The sequence below is a fragment of the Cornus florida genome, unplaced genomic scaffold (genome assembly GCF_030987335.1).
Source record: "Cornus florida cultivar Cherokee Brave unplaced genomic scaffold, ASM3098733v1 CherokeeBrave_3.0.0_Hap2_Chr10, whole genome shotgun sequence".
NCBI lineage: Eukaryota > Viridiplantae > Streptophyta > Magnoliopsida > Cornales > Cornaceae > Cornus > Cornus florida.
The window spans coordinates 96,907,762-96,925,659 of NW_026775580.1; the positions used below are offsets into that span (position 1 = coordinate 96,907,762).

General features: G+C 34.1%; 1 protein-coding gene across 1 annotated transcript; it reads left to right on the plus strand.

Annotated features, from left to right (window-relative positions):
• Positions 1-16,015: 16,015 nt before the first annotated feature.
• LOC132276113 (uncharacterized protein At5g23160-like) lies at positions 16,016-17,650 on the plus strand. Its single transcript, XM_059777384.1, has 2 exons — positions 16,016-16,557; positions 16,884-17,650. The coding sequence occupies exons 1-2, from the start codon at positions 16,204-16,206 to the stop codon at positions 17,451-17,453; spliced, it is 924 nt and encodes a 307-aa protein (XP_059633367.1). The 5' UTR covers positions 16,016-16,203; the 3' UTR covers positions 17,454-17,650.
• The last annotated feature ends 248 nt before the right edge of the window (positions 17,651-17,898 follow it).

Below are 17,898 nucleotides of genomic sequence, written 5' to 3' on the forward strand. Positions count from 1 at the left end.
TCTCTAATTTAATGCAAGTTATTTTCATTAGTTTCATTCTCATTTAAATTCAAGCAAGTTAGTTTGATTTACATACTTTAATTTCTTGTTGATTCTCATTTAAGTGTTTAAAGTTTTGGAATTATAATTTCATTTCCATTGTTTGTGACAAACCTCAAAATCAATGTTTTTTTAAAAGCTCTTGTTCGAAAATAGAAACTCACCGTGAATGTGTGGTTCGACCTTACTTGCTATTAGACATTTTTAGTTAAATGGTTGTATGTATTTTATCTTGATATGGAATGTATTTGACAGCAACAAGTCCATAAATACAAGCCTATCATCAATACATATAGAGTCTTCAAAGCCAATTCTTTATTGAACAAGAACTCCTCAACTTACTTAAAAGGAGTTATCATACCAGTATTCAACTTTAAAATAAGTCTTCTGACTTTCCCATCCATCTGGTTTTGGCAAAAGTTGAAGTAGTTCCAAATAATTCGAGCATGTTCATTTCTCCCATGACATTACTTGCACACCGAAATCGAGTCACAAAACCCAACAATCTCCACTATAGCTTAAATTCATTATTCATTTGCTCTTTCATAACTTTACCTCGAATAAAGATTTCTTCATAGCTCCACATCAGCTCAAAATGTCTCCACCTCAAACCAAACATTATGATGAAATTGAAAAGGGAAATGATATTTCCTCCGACTCAAACAACCGAAAAATCCTCCGAAACCAATATGGCATAGCTACGTCATCTCACCAAGTCCACGCCGGTTTTCTTTCTCACTAAAAATCTATTCAACTTTGGTAAGCCAAAACCCCCCCTTTTTGTAATACCCCTAACTTTAAAAGGATAGTCTCGGTATTTATTTATTTGTTTTAATTGTATTTTTTAATTATTTAATTAATTATTTGACTAATTGCTTATGTGTTTAATTGAATTAGGTATTACTTGATTATTTCATTATGTGTCTATGTATTATTTGTATTTGTCTATGTGTTAATTGTTTAATTAGATTATGTGCTTAAATGGTGTTTTGATTAATTGTAAATTAAATGTTTTCTTTTCTTTTATTATTTTATTTTATTTTTCTTTTATGGTTATGGTTAATAGTAATGGGCCAACCAATTGGGTCCCATGGACTACTTGGATAGGAGGTTGGATATGTATGGATTATTACCCATGGATAATGTATGTATATATATTATATACATATATAAAAAGGAAAGTAATTTATTAATTATTTTTATGGTAACTTGGGTAGTAATATTTAATCTGATGTATATGTTTTATATTTAAATAATAAAAATATACATAGATTTGATACGTGTTATGTTTTAAGTTACTTTATAATATTATGGTAACTTAAGTATTATTGGATAATCTATTAATAAATAATGGAATGTGTATAATTTATTTATTTAATAAACATATACATAAATTATATACGTAACATATTTTGCTTACCTTTTTAATATTTTTATTTTCATTTTTTTTTAGTTGACTTGGATTGGGAAAAGGGTTAGGATTATTTTATTTAGCCTATAAATATATAGCTATAGGTTGTAAAGGGGGGTTAGAAATATTCACGTGATATATACTAGAGAGATAGTGTTAGAGAGGGAAGGAGGAAAATGAAGGAATAAGGAGAAAAATCCTGTAGAGAGAAGATCAAGGAAGAAGAAGTTTAACTTTCGATCCGAAAGTTTAAGGCAAGTTCTTCTTCTATCTCTTTCCCTTTGATTCGTGTTTCTGTACATGCCTAGGAAATTCCAGAATTTATTAAACACATAAAATTAAATAATTATGCATATTTAATTGGGTTAGAACATAGGTTTTATGAAATTGATTCATATCTGTTCTTGTGTTATGAATTGAAAAAATGCATGATTTTTATTTGATTTCTTATGTGAATTTTTACATGTTTAAATTATGTATTTTTCATATCTGTGAAATGATGGAACGTAGAAACATGCCTAGGATTCCTGAACATTTAATAGGGACTAGGTTTGGGTTTTAATAAATTTAAATAGATTCAATCATAATGATGCTTGCTACTTGAATGTTTTAAACAAACGAATGGATTTAATATTTTAAAATATTTTAGCAATTAAGATTAAATGTGTAGGATGAATTGGATATAGAGAATCCTTATTTAACGGTATAATAAAATATCATCATGTATAAGATTCAGTTTGCGTAGGACATATGATATAGGAAGTTTAAAGAAATAATAAGTCATTCCTATTATGTGATAACTTGATATCATATTTATCATAGTTATTTATGGAATGTTTGATGTATTTCCTTAATTGTTACACCAATTATTGGATTGTGTGGTTTAATGCACCGGTATGGGACGGTGGCATTCTAGGGATGGATTAACTTATCAGTTAAGTCCTACCTATTTTATATAAGGGAATGGATTAACTAAAATGTTAAGTCCTACTTATATTTAAGTCAGGTCAGCTGAACAAGTTGAATGACTTATAGAAGATTAATTTATTATATAAGAGAATGGATTAACTAAAATGTTAAGTCCTACTTATATTCAAGTCAGGTCAGCTGAACAAGTTGAATGACTTATGGAGGATTAATTTATACTGGATAGGATGGTTACTAGATTTTATATATATAAGTATGATACCATGATATGAGCTTGAGTCTCAGAATCAATGGTTAGGGCACGTATATCGCCAGGGATGTGTAGCTAGATATAGTGTAGTTGTGTACCCTGGTAGGTCTAGGTACTCATGCCCACTACATGTGCGTTTTGCATGTTGCCTACTATTCAGGTTGAGACAACCCTATAGTCTAGTGAGGTTCCTTTAGTGTGTATATATATATATACGGACTACTAGTTACTGTTGGATTGACTAGGATGTATACGTGTATCGGATCTCTGCTTGGACTGCAGTAGAGTAGAACTTGTTTGTGGGTCTGACCCACCATTATTTTTCAGGTGTTCGTCACGAGTAGAGGTTGTTCGTACTGAGCGGGGATCAGTCTACTTCATTCTTCCGATGCTACATAGGAGTTCCTTTATGATTCAGTTTCCTGTTTTAGATTACTGTCATTTGTTTAGTTTGGATTTTCTAGGGGTCCACACAGTATGGATTCCCGAGTTGTATTTTGGAGGATCAGTTGTATCAGAACAGTTTATTAATTAATGAAAATATATTATGAGGTTTATTATTAGATTATCATTTTAGTTTCTTATCAGCATTTTATTTATTTATTTTTATTCTTTTGTACTCTGTGTTCGTTTATTATCAATTTGTTTTGATATCCTCGGGTATTCGGGCGTGGGCCTGGCCAACCCGCATTCGGAAATTCGGGGGTATCACAGTTGGTATCAGAGCAGTTTATTAATTAATGAAAATATATTATGAGGTTTATTATTTGATTATCATTTTAGTTTCTTATCAGCATTTTATTTATTTATTTTTATTCTTTTGTACTCTGTGTTCGTTTATTATTAATTTGTTTTGATATCCTCGGGTATTCGGGCGTGGGCCTGGCCAACCCGCATTCGGAAATTCGGGGGTATCACAGTTGGTTTCAGAGCACTCCAGGTTCAAGTGTCCTTAGGAGTGTCTTTCGTTATATGACTTCCGCGTTGCGTCTCTTAAAACTTAGAGCCCATATTAGGATTCGTTGTACTTTATTTACGGTTTGTTAGGAGGAGCTGATGTCAATTATATTCTGTAGTCATAGAATGATTGGCACTAGAAAAAGGATGGGTTCAAGGCGAAAGCAATAAACACCCAAAGGAGTAGAGGAGTATGTTATCGATTTAGTTGCCAGAAGGCAGAGTTAAGGATTGACGGTTTAGGTTCGTTTGGCGTTACTTTAAAAGTATAAGCTAAGGAAGGATTTAGGTGTACGTGATAGATCACCGCATATCGGGGTCAACACGACTTCAGTTGATCTCAAAAAGGAGACAAGCAAGGAGTAAAAGCCGAAGAGGATCCCAATGGAGTAGATTTATGTGTATCCAATAGAGAGGGTACTAAATCTTGAAGAGGGATGATTGCACGAGGTGATCTGAATTGCTAGTAGTATAGCGAATGTTATTAGTAGAATTGGGGTTGATCAATCTACAAATAATTAAATCTTTCTTATCATCTCTAAAAGAGGTATATAAGAAGTATTGTTCAGGAGTTTGGGGATCGGATGTATTCTTATCAGAACGAAATACATAATTTTTAAATCACATACAAAAAGGCATTGGTATTATGTTGTGACGTTCTAATTCGATTTATAAAGTCAAGTAAGACAGTTTACATTCCGCATATAAGGAGGATGAGGGTTAAGCCTTTAGTATTTGCTTAAGAAAACATTTGTGCTTTTAAGCGATATTTTAAAGGATATGTTTCGAGGTTGAATGATTATTTACGAAACTATAAAAGGAAATTTTGAAACAATCTAGTAAGGTTGATTTCAAAGGAGACTTTCTTTTCTAGAAAGAACGATGTCCTAAGTAGGAGTATATTTTGTTCTATTATGTTTATCATACGTGTTTTATTTTATTTTTTTGTTAATTACTCGGGATTTGGTATGTGGTTGAGTTGGGGACATAAGTGTGTGATTAACCAATTATTGTTTTAATAACATGGAGTCATAGCGCTATTTACGCTAAATTTGTGAGCATACGGTCATAAGATTTGGTAGATACACATAAATCTTGGTGTGTTTTGGGATGGGATAATTAAACCATCACTACGAGTCAAACAATCTAGAACGATTAATTTGATATACTTTACGTTAGGTATGGATTCGTATCATATTACAACGCCATGATATTGGTGATTGTTAATGTTTCGGTATGCGTGAGGTAGTGGTAAATAAAGATCACTAAAACGCCATGATGATATATCAGAGGTGCTGGATTTGCTGAACATCTTCTTGAAAATTTCAGAAGTCGTTACCAAGTCAGAAGGAGGATTTAGTACTGGATTAAGTACTTATTGGAATGACACCGAGTGAGGATGGGAGACTGAATAAATATTCATCAGTAAATTCTTAATCAAGAATTTGTTCAAGAGGGTGTGTCATTGGGAGGAATTTGCCGGTGCTGCACATGGAGGAGGAAACTAAGTTTCTTCATTTCCATAAATAATATGGAATTATTTTTTTAGTCACAATTTGCAACAATTAGCTGTTGCAAGGAAATTGATGACTTATGTAGAGGATGGGAAGATTTCATATTCTTTTGAAGTTAGATAAAGAAGTTGGATTGTCATTAACTTGTCTTAAAGAAGCAGGGTGTGTCAAAGACAAGATGGTGAGACCAAATACTTATATAAAGATGAGGTGCATGGTATGTATGGAAAGGTCGTAGTTTGTTGACTTTTGTTGAGTTAAAGTCATAATTAACTATTGATAAATTGAATTACCGATTGATTTTTAATATCGGCAAGTTTATCACGGATCAGTGGTGGATAGATTTAGTTACAGAATTCGCTTTTGAAGATGCTCCAATTTAAACAATGGGTACAGACGAAAGCTGGTGATACCGGACTAACGGTACTTTCTGTAGACAAATTTGATGGAGGATGCAAGGATTGAGTTTCACAACTCTTAGTTCTTTATTCACCCTAGTAGAAACATGATGCTTCACAGTATGAAGCAGATGTTTGGAGGACAAGCAGGAAGAGGAATATAGTATTTTTTCTCTAAGTCTAATATTTATTAAATAGTAGAGATGGACCATCAGAGATCACTGGATTCTTGCAGCTATTTTCTATACTGAAGTGGAAATGACAGAGCATTTTCACGGATTTAGTTGAGGGATTGCTGATTTGATGCAAGGGTCAGGATTCTAGATGGGATATTGGTTGACTGATAAAATTAAATCAGTTTCATTTTATCTATTTTGATCGAGCTGGTAAGATATCAGTTCATACGAATATAACAGATCACGAGACGGCTTAGATGGATGCAAAGTGTGAATAATAACACTTGTTATTACCAAGGTAGTTCAGGAGGTCAATTTTGAATATCGGAGCTGACCCTAGAGAAGGTGTTACCTTACTCAGATGGAGTTTAAGGTACTGGAAGAGGAGTTAGTAGTTTCTATAAATAGTGATATGACTGTCGGGCGACTGAGATGGAAATTTATAATTTTTCTTGGTACACCCAAACGGTTAGAAAGTACATCACGACATCAAATGTCAGTTTTGGTAAACAGGTACGGATAGGGACGTGTATATAATTGTCCTAAGTGTAAAACCTGCTACAAAGGTGGAAAGTTGATCATTAGATATCATAGGAATCTTTAGCCACTTCCTATAACGAATATGGAAGTTGAACTAAACAGGAGTGATAGTTGGTGGGAAGGATCGACATTGATTTGGAATTTTAATTTTCCATATGGAATCCGAGTGGTGGATTGAGAAAGATCGCTTGAGGACATAAATTTGAGTGATGCTTATTTTAGAACTTCATAGTAATTATATAGCTCAGTGATAGTGGTGTTATAGCATGTGGATGTCCATATTAGTGGACGCAAAGTGCTATTTCGAATGAGTTTTATGAAGATTTTGGAGCAGCAGCTCTACTTCATATATATAGAAGGAGGAATTAATCGAGAGATTAAATTAGACCATAAAGGATATGTTTGAGGCGTATATCTTAGATTTTCATGGACTGTTGGAAGTGTTTACTTCACTTGTCAGAATTTTGTCTGTGATATTGTTGGCACAAGGAGGTTAGTGTGACAACTTTGGAGATTTTGTATCTTTCACAATGCATACCTCTCATTTGTTGGTTGGAAATGGAAGTAAGGGTTGTACAATCAGACCTCGACTGCATTTAAAAATATGTCAAAAATAGATACTTCCCTTTATATTGAACTGCGCGCTGTTGGGAGGCAACAGTAGGATGTTGTAAATAGTTGAACTCGTATACTAGAGTTTTTCTATCAGGGGGTAGTTTGCTCGTTCTGTTTTCTATGTAGGAAGAAAGGCGATTTTTGGAGAAAGGTCACTTTTACTTATTACATTGACTTTTAGAAGATTGTGTTTCGCAATTGAGGCAGTCACCTCTGAATTAGCGTTACCAAATTATTAGCGCTGGGTGCATATGAGTTTGTGCGTATATTCTATGGCACTTGGAGGTATGTAGATCATTCTCTTGTCGACATAGGAGGATTACGTTGTTATTTGATACAACCTACGCATTGTATGATTATTGTGTTTCTTAAAATATAGGAACTCTGTATACCACTTGGTATATTAGAGTTAAGTGGAGCCCTTATAGTGAGGTTGCGTCTATTTGGGAATATGAGGATGTTTTTCGCTCACAGTTTCCAAGCATAATGGAAGAAAGTAAGGGCGAATTCCGAGGACGGAATTCCTTTTATTAGGGTGGAAGAATGTAATACCCCTAACTTTAAAATGATAGTCTCGGTATTTATTTATTTGTTTTAATTGTATTTTTTAATTATTTAATTAATTATTTGACTAATTGCTTATGTGTTTAATTGAATTAGGTATTACTTGATTATTTCATTATGTGTCTATGTATTATTTGTATTTGTCTATGTGTTAATTGTTTAATTAGATTATGTGCTTAAATGGTGTTTTGATTAATTGTAAATTAAATGTTTTCTTTTCTTTTATTATTTTATTTTATTTTTCTTTTATGGTTATGGTTAATAGTAATGGGCCAACCAATTGGGTCCCATGGACTACTTGGATAGGAGGTTGGATATGTATGGATTATTATCCATGGATAATGTATGTATATATATTATATACATATATAAAAAGGAAAGTAATTTATTAATTATTTCTATGGTAACTTGGGTAGTAATATATAATCTGATGTATATGTTTTATATTTAAATAATAAAAATATACATAGATTTGATACGTGTTATGTTTTAAGTTACTTTATAATATTATGGTAACTTAAGTATTATTGGATAATCTATTAATAAATAATAGAATGTGTATAATTTATTTATTTAATAAACATATACATAAATTATATACGTAACATATTTTGCTTACCTTTTTAATATTTTTATTTTCATTTTTTTTTAGTTGACTTGGATTGGGAAAAGGGTTAGGATTATTTTATTTAGCCTATAAATATATAACTATAGGTTGTAAAAGGGGGTTAGAAATATTCACGTGATATATACTAGAGAGATAATGTTAGAGAGGGAAGGAGGAAAAGGAAGGAATAAGGAGAAAAATCCTGTAGAGAGAAGATCAAGGAAGAAGAAGTTTAACTTTCGATCCGAAAGTTTAAGGCAAGTTCTTCTTCTATCTCTTTCCCTTTGATTCGTGTTTCTGTACATGCCTAGGAAATTCTAGAATTTATTAAACACATAAAATTAAATAATTATGCATATTTAATTGGGTTAGAACATAGGTTTTATGAAATTGGTTCATATCTGTTCTTGTGTTATGAATTGATAAAATGCATGATTTTGATTTGATTTCTTATGTGAATTTTTACATGTTTAAATTATATATTTTTCATATCTGTGAAATGATGGAACGTAGAAACATGCCTAGGATTCCTGAACATTTAATAGGGACTAGGTTTGGGTTTTAATAAATTTAAATAGATTCAATCATAATGATGCTTGCTACTTGAATGTTTTAAACAAACGTATGGATTTAATATTTTAAAATATTTTAGCAATTAAGATTAAATGTGTAGGATGAATTGGATATAGAGAATCCTTATTTAACGGTATAATAAAATATCATCATGTATAAGATTCAGTTTGCGTAGGACATATGATATAGGAAGTTTAAAGAAATAATAAGTCATTCCTATTATGTGATAACTTGATATCATATTTATCATAATTATTTATGGAATGTTTGATGTATTTCCTTAATTGTTACACCAATTATTGGATTGTGTGGTTTAATGCACCGGTATGGGACGGTGGCATTCTAGGGATGGATTAACTTATCAGTTAAGTCCTACCTATTTTATATAAGGGAATGGATTAACTAAAATGTTAAGTCCTACTTATATTTAAGTCAGGTCAGCTGAACAAGTTGAATGACTTATGGAAGATTAATTTATTATATAAGGGAATGGATTAACTAAAATGTTAAGTTCTACTTATATTCAAGTCAGGTCAGCTGAACAAGTTGAATGACTTATGGAGGATTAATTTATACTGGATAGGATGGTTACTAGATTTTATATATATAAGTATGATGCCATGATATGAGCTTGAGTCTCAGGATCAATGGTTAGGGCGCGTATATCGCCAGGGATGTGTAGCTAGATATAGTGTAGTTGTGTACCCTGGTAGGTCTAGGTACTCATGCCCACTACATGTGCGTTTTGCATGTTGCCTACTATTCAGGTTGAGACAACCCTATAGTCTAGTGAGGTTCCTTTAGTGTGTATATATATATATATACGGACTACTAGTTACTGTTGGATTGACTAGGATGTATACGTGTATCGGATCTCTGCTTGGACTGCAGTAGAGTAGAACTTGTTTGTGGGTCTGACCCACCATTATTTTTTAGGTGTTCGTCACGAGTAGAGGTTGTTCGTACTGAGCGGGGATCAGTCTACTTCATTCTTCCGATGCTACATAGGAGTTCCTTTATGATTCAGTTTCCTGTTTTAGATTACTGTCATTTGTTTAGTTTGGATTTTCTAGGGGTCCACACAGTATGGATTCCCGAGTTGTATTTTGGAGGATCAGTTGTATCAGAACAGTTTATTAATTAATGAAAATATATTATGAGGTTTATTATTAGATTATCATTTTAGTTTCTTATCAGCATTTTATTTATTTATTTTTATTCTTTTGTACTCTGTGTTCGTTTATTATCAATTTGTTTTGATATCCTCGGGTATTCGGGCGTGGGCCTGGCCAACCCGCATTCGGAAATTCGGGGGTATCACACTTTTCTCCTCTTTGTTTCTGGTTTATTCATTTCTCTCTCTCATAGATTAGTTTTTCGGTTCTTCGATTCTTCTCATCTTCTCTCTCATTGATTTGATTAAGGTTTATATGTGAAATCCAAGAGAAAACCATAATTAAAGAGTGAGGGAACCAACAAGATGAGGAATTGTATGGTTTGTTTTTCTATAATCCACGACCACGATTATGTCCGAAGGCATGGCGTAACCGAAAATCGGTACTGAAATATGAGGAGGCTGGTGACGGACTGAACTTCGAGCAAGGAGTACGGCGGCGACAAGGAGGAACCGCACGGTGACGCAAGGAGGAAACGCAGTTCCGACGTCGGAATGGCGTAACTAAACGGTGGTGAGAACAAACGGCGGTGATGGGCTACTCCAGAGGGCAGCGAGTCTGAACTTACCTATGTGCAGTGAGTCTGAACAGCGACCGTAGTGACTACTCTGGCGATAAATAGGGACTACTCAACTTTGGCGATGGCCAACGTTTACTCATCTTCGACAATGACCGTCAAAGAGAATGTTGTGAGCGACCAAACAAACGTCGGCGACAGCAATGGACCAGGCGAGGACGAAGGAAGCTCTGACAATTTTGAACGGCGGCGAAGCTATGATTGGATGATCCAATTCTGGCAACCTTCGCAGTTGTTGGCAGCAGACAGGTGAAACCCAGATCCAATTTCACCATCATTTCTTCCTTCATCTCATCAGAGCAATTTCATCCCGGCTTTGGTTTCGCCTAATAGGTTTATTTTTTACAGTCGGTCTTTTAGAAAAAGAAAGTAATGGGGATGGCGTGGCATGATTTATGGGGATGTCGTGTCATGCCAAGTCGGATTCGGAAGAATTTTCGATGATTTGGGTCAGAAGATGTATCATGGCTCAATTGAAAAATACTCACAGTAAATTTGTCTGTTGCATTCCCCTATATTTAGACCCCTATAAAGATTTCTTCATAGTTCCACATTAGCTGAAAATCTCTCTATCTCAAACCAAACATTACGATGAAAATGAAAAATATTGACAAAAGGTTCATGTATGTGACATGGGCCGCTTTCATATCACATGTTATTGCCATTCTCTTACCTCATGGGCATACATGATACACCAATAGGATGATGGTACACCTAGAAAGTTGGAACACTTCCATTATGAGTTAAGTGACATTGTTGGACGACTAAATGTGTTGTTCTATTTGAATTTTGTTGGTAGGGTAAAGTTGGGACATTACATGGATTTGGTACGGAAAATAATTTAATTTTAGAAAAAAAACAACTCTCATCTAGCTCTAAGCTACAAATTGGTGGTTTTATTTTCAATAATTTGAATAAAATGAACAAAAATATATTTATATATATAAGTAATATTTAATTATTTTTTGTTGTATCCCTCCTATATTACTGGCCTATTTTTTTAAAAAAGAAAAAAGTGGTCATATAACTCTACGGAGAGAAATAAAATTGTTCAGCAGATCAAAATTTTCACCCAAATTTATCAGTTCTATTTGTAACACCATCATGTGCAAAATTGCACTCTATAAGAATTAGAAATTGCTCATTTTGCGCGGATTTTTCATTGATCATCATATTGAACTCCATATTAAAAAACAATTACTGACTCTACCGTGCTGCATCATTTGTCTGCTTTGGTCAGCTTAGTGTTGGTTGTGCAGTTGCTTTTTATGTTTTCATCAGTCTTTCCCATCTGTACCATTGTTCCTTTTTTAACATATATATATATATATATATATATATATATCATTCATTTATCGAAAAAGAATATGAAAAGGGCTGTGAAATGCCCCCCCAAAAAAAAAAAAAAAAAAAGGAAAAAAAAGAAAAAAAAAAAGTAAGTGCCCTTGTAGGTTTAGCCATGTGCAATATTTAGTGTTTTAAATAGACAAAATTGAAATTAAAATGGGTATAGCAAAGTGATGCAATATTTTTTTTGGACAATGATTCAGTCCTATCTTATTAAGACAGATTGTATCCTGCACACTAACGTATCCCAATAAAAGGTTGACACATTTTTTAAACTTCAAAAAATACAAAACATGAGTTATACCCATTTTTTATAGTTAAACTCGCCAAATCTATTTTTTTTCCTTAATCAACTTTGAATATTATTTTTAATTAACTCATGAAAAATTGTATTTCCTACCTTTTTCTATTATTTTTAATTTTCTTAAGATATAAAACTATCCTTAAAAAAATTGAACCTACCTCAACTGTTTTTTATGCATGCTATATGTGAAAGTTATTCATTTTTTCACTCAATTCTACAGTTTCTATCTTATTTGTACAATGTATATACTCAAATTAATAAAAATTTGAGTAATGACGCTGGACTAACACAATAAATTAGCCATGAAATGCAATCCAGTGATTTGTCATAGACAAAGTGAGTGCGTAATTTTTTTTTCAATATATAAAAAGAGATATACACACAAATACATAAATTGTTTGAAAGAGGAACTGGATTTCTTTGCATTAATTTTGCTTTGTCCCTGATTGGAAACAAAATTTGAACAAAATCTCTTACTCGATTTAAGTTATTTGAAAGAAAGAAAAATTACACGCCCGGACAAATATAATGTTTTAACATATATATTTAAAGAAAAAGAATCAATCCTTGTTAAGACCAAATTGAAATCGAAATTCAATCTGAAGCGGAGTGGTGGAGGTCCTGGTAGGGAATATTAGGTTTGAAATGATTGACAGTTAAGGAAAAAGAAAGATGCAGATGAAAATACACAAATGTGAGCAAAGAGAGAAAAAAAATAAATCTGTCGGGTTTAACCCTAAAAAATAGGTATAATCCATGTTTTTGACACGTTAGTATGCAGAACACAATCTGTCTTAATGGGACAAGACTCAAATATTTTCCATTTTTTTTTTTTCTTTTTTTTTTTTTCTCCGAATCATCACAATAAATACACAATCCTTACTCATATACCGACTTTGTCTCTTTAGAGACAATCCTTACGAACCATTTTGAGATATAGATAGGATACTATAAGGCCTTAGTCAAAATAATGCAATTTGAAGATGATGGCATGTGGAAATAATTGGGATTCAAATTAGTTTGTGATTCATTCAACCAATAAAAAGTCATACATGTACTATTAGAAAAAAAATAAAATTTGAAAATGTTTTGCCATCAAAAGTCAGCTTTAAGTGACGCAGTGAGGATTAATAAAAAGAAGTTTAATTGGCGAAGCAATTGGGACAAAGACGGATTCAAACCAAGATTTTCCTCAATAAAAAAAAAATAATAATAATAATAATAAATAAATAAATAAAAATAAAAATAAAAACGTTAAACCGATACTAGTATAAAATAGAAGGCAATGTTACATGTATATGTAGTGGGCTATTTATATTAAATAGCCCACACGCTGTAGTACATCATGTGAGTCATGTCATGTGTCGCAACACATGCGATTCACGTTGAGGCCCTATGACTTCTGTTGTAGCAACCATTCTGATCGACTGGCCCATATTTTTCTTGTTTTTTTTTTTTTGAAAAAAAAAAAATTCTTCGTATTTCATTCCAACCAAACAAATCATATTTTTTCTGTAGTTTATTATGTTGCCATGATAAAATCTAACACATTTTTTATTTCTTTTGAAAAAAAAAGGCCCATAAATCTATTCGACGTGCAATGACAAATGGACAAAATCAAGGGTATAATATTGCACATAAATTACTATATGTGCAAAGAATTTTTGGGTGATAATTTCTGTTTTAATCATTGTTTAAAAAGGAAAAATAATTTAATTATTTACAGAGTAATTTAACTATGTGGATCGCACATAATCAAATTGCTATATTATTTTTAAAACGATCATTTATCTGCGTAAAAAATGATTTCACTCCCAAAATTAATTTCAACTTTATTTATTTTGATGAATAAGTGTAACAATGTTCTTGAAAAACTTAGAGCCCATTAGCATAAGTTATGATATTGTTTTTTTATTTTTTATATTAGTATCCAAATTTGGACCCATATCATATTTGGGACGGCTAATATTGGTTTAGAATAATTTATAACATATCAATTTTATTTTATTTATTGTCTAAACTCATATCACCAAATTAGTAATATTGTGTGTTTTGATATTGTAATGAAGAAATTAAAACAAATTTTCGAATATCCAAAAATAAATTTTCGTTATCAAACATGATTTCAATTTTTATCTAAAACACTCATACAACAAAACGATTATTTTTATATTGACGAAAAAATATAACACCTAAAACACAAAGCATATCAAATAGGCCCTTTAACATCTACCTTTTATGTTGTAAGAAGATGAGTGTTGTGATTCGACTAGACCAAAAAGTTTAAGGTATTAGGTGTAGACTAACACTCAACCAATTTATATCGATTACATTTCTCATCCGGATCTAACCCATTACATTTTGTATAAGAGTCATGCCTAATACTTGATCGATGTCATGTTAAATGCCCGATCGGAACGTGTCTGGGTCTACTCGAGTAGGCAGGGTGGCTCAAGCTACTACGAGGACATTACGAGTTTATATAAAGAAGAATATTATGTTGTGTTTGGTGTGCATGAATGGAATAGAATGCAAGTAGGAATGGAATGGAATGACCATTCTGATTCTATTGTTTTGTTGTAAATATGAAATGTGTAGGAATAAAATAATAATAACCATTCTAGTGTTTGCTTGGACCAATTTAAAATTTAGAATGAAATAAATTTCAAATTGAATTTTTCAAAATATCCCTCTTAATAACAAAATAACATTCTTTAAAAACATTTAAAAATAAATGGTAGTAGTGGCGGTGGTGACGATGGTGGTGGAGGTGGAAAACAGTAATGGTGTAAGTGGCCAGTGGTATTGGAAAGTGGCGGTGGTGGTGGAAAGCGGCGGTGGTGTTGGTGGAAGGTGGCAGTGGTAGAAGGGAATAGTGGTATAGGTGGCAGTGGTGATGAAAGACAGTAAAGGTCGTGGTGGTCGTGGTGGTGGTAGAAGGTTGTGGAAGTTGATGGCGGTGGTGGTGGCTGAAGGCGGCAAAGGTGGTGGTGGAAAGCGATGGCGGTGATAATGGAAGGCGGCAGTGGTGGTTTAAGGCAGTGGTGATGGAAGGCGGTGGCGATTGTGAAAGGCAGTAGTGGAAGGTGGTAGTGGTGATGAAAGGCGGTGGCGGTGGCGGTGGCGGTGGCGAAAGGCGGTGGTGGAAGGTGGTAGTGGTGATAAAAGGCAGTGACGGTGGTGGTAGAAGGCGGTGACTTTGGTGAAAGGCAGTGGCGGCGGCGGTGGTGGTGGTGAAAGGCAGTGGCGGCGGCGGTGGTGGAAGGTGGTAGCGGTGATGAAAGGCGATGGCGGCAGCGTGGTGTCTGTGGTGAAAGGCGATGGTGGCAGTGACGGTAGTGGAAAGTAGTGGGCAACGGTGAAAGTCGGTGGTGGAAGGTCGTGGTAGTGGTGGTGAAAGGCGGAAGTGGTTGTGGTGGAAGGTGGTAGTGATTTTTAGATTTGGAATATAAGAGTTTTTTGGGCAGTTAATTTTTTTAAAAAAATTAATTGGGAATGAAATGGACATTTCATTAGTTGTGGAATGAATTTTCATTCTAATTGAATGACCATTCATATTTTAAATTGCATGCCAAACAAAAGAATAGTTAGAATAGACATTCCATTTCATTCCATTTATGCACAAAAAGCAGCATTAAAAATTTATCCCGCTAAAAAATTGTAATTACATTGTTTAGGGAATAATGTTCAAACAAACTGTCAATAGACGTGCTGAATTGTGAGCCACCACCATTTAAACCATGTCACATGTCAAGTTTTTAACAATTCAATTTATGATAAACGTGCCCACACTAGGAAAATGCAATCCATTTTCCATCCATTGAAAAAAAAAAAAAACCACAATGGAAATCCAGGAATGGGCTTGGAATGAATGTGCAATGTACATTGAAATGTTGAGCAATGAAACGGAAGTATAGGTGTTTGCGTGGAGGAAGTGAAAACGTGTATTAACAACGACTCCGCCACGAAGTCCAAGTCGTCCCCCCCAAACCACCCAATAAATTATACCGAACTACTAATGCAGCGCTAACTAGAAATTAATAAATAACTTTTTTTTAAAATCTTTGGAAAATTTTCTCTTCATATTAGTATAATATACTAGTACTACTATTCATTATTTAATACTCATATTAGCTAGCTAATTTTTCTTTCTTAATAGGCAAACAAATGATGACAGTCTTCTCATTCTTCAAAATCTTCCTCCATGCCGTCAATTCTCTCTGCCTTCCATGGCTCAAATCCAAGACAGCAGCACCCTTAATCATATGAAAACAAAACCCAAAACCAACACCTGCTTTCTTGGTTGTTTTGGATTTTCCGGGAAAGTTTCTGATCAGGAACCGACCCCTCCTGATCACATGGTAAAACCCGGCAGCCGGAAGAAAACCCGGTGGTTTTCATGGTCACGCTTCCGAGCTAAGAATTCCGTTGCCAAAACCGTCCCCGTCGACGTGTCATCGGAAAAGGTCATCAATCGGAGTAAGTCAATCTCTACAGACAAGTCAAAGGTCTCTTCCAAGCATCATATCCCGGCCACCGGCCTCGACCAGAGTCAGGTTCCGGCGGCGAATAAACCTCCGAAGGTAACCCAGCATAGAACCATTCTTCACATTCTTTCTTTTTTTCTTTTATTAATTGAGGGTCAAAGCATACCGATCTCAGCATCTGACGACTTCCATCACTTTTACATGTAAGTGATGAAATTCGTCTGATGCAGCAAAACACGGTGTCCTAACTCCTGTCACTGCCCTTCAAATTTATCTTAAATCACGAATATCAGGTAACACAAGACAAAAACAAGCTTTCAACCTAAAATCATACCCTTCACATTTTTCTTGTTTTGTATTACTATTTACTAAGTACAAAACTTTTTATCTTGATTAATATTGAGCAGAGTATTCTGTTTCAGTGTAAAACGAGGTCCAAAACTGCCCAACATAACATCATCCTCCAAAGTCGCAAAAGTTTGGATCCATTTCAGGCCAACGCGTGTCAAACGCGGTTGTCAGACAGTCGGAAAATAGAAATCCAAAGAACCGGAGTCAGCCAGCCCGGTTCACCGGTGTACCGGACCAACTCCCGCCAGACCACCACCTTGCTGTCTCACTCGGCCCCTTTTCCGGTACAAAGGCACGAGAAACAACCGGCGGTGGGCAAAACTGGAAATTCACGAATGAAGACGGAGAGGAAGCACCGGCACCGCGAAAGTGACACACTGGCCGGCAAATTTGACCAGGTAGTTGGGATGTCAATTATAATGGTGACCCTAATAATTATGTTAGTCTGGGGTAGGTTTTGTGCCATCCTTTGTACGTGTGCATGGTTTTATGTCATTCCTTCCTTAAGAATAAGAGCTGAATCAAGAAAAGAACCCAATATAGGTGGGTCAGATTTGAATTCTGAGGAGTACAAGAAGAAAGTGGTGTTAGAGGGATTTCTTGAGAGAAACCACAGAAATAATGCTTATGGAAGTCCATAAAAGCTAGGTTAGTTGGACTTTCCGGTGCACGTTAGCATTGACACGGTGAACTGGCTAAAGTGAGCCGGAGGTCTGATAGGCTCCCTCTTCTTTCTTTCTCAAAAGGTACGGTTGTGTAAATTGGGTTGGATACATAAACATAAACATAAAATCGTGTACTAAATTTGTGATAATTAAAAGCGGATTTTGTTATAGAAGTTCATTTTATACTATTGAATTTTATTTAATTTTTTTTTTTTACCACCAGTTATGGGGTGGTAGTAACTCATAATGCTCCAAACATTTTCCATGTCCTACTATCATTTAATTTGCAGTTGGGGACGTCACGTGATGTTGACCTGGGAGCACGTGTTAGACTTGGTATTTTCCCCAGTCATTGCGGTCTAATTTGGGTGTCTCATGTCTGGTGTGAAAATATATATATATATATATTGATTGTCTGATT

What these genes read in the sequence shown, in the direction of transcription:
- LOC132276113 (XM_059777384.1), top strand. Translation starts at nt 16,204, where the DNA reads ATGGCTCAAATCCAAGACAGCAGCACCCTTAATCATATGAAAACAAAA. An exon ending in CGGCGAATAAACCTCCGAAG is followed by an intron (nt 16,558 to 16,883) that starts GTAACCCAGCAT and finishes ATTCTGTTTCAG; the next exon opens with TGTAAAACGAGGTCCAAAAC.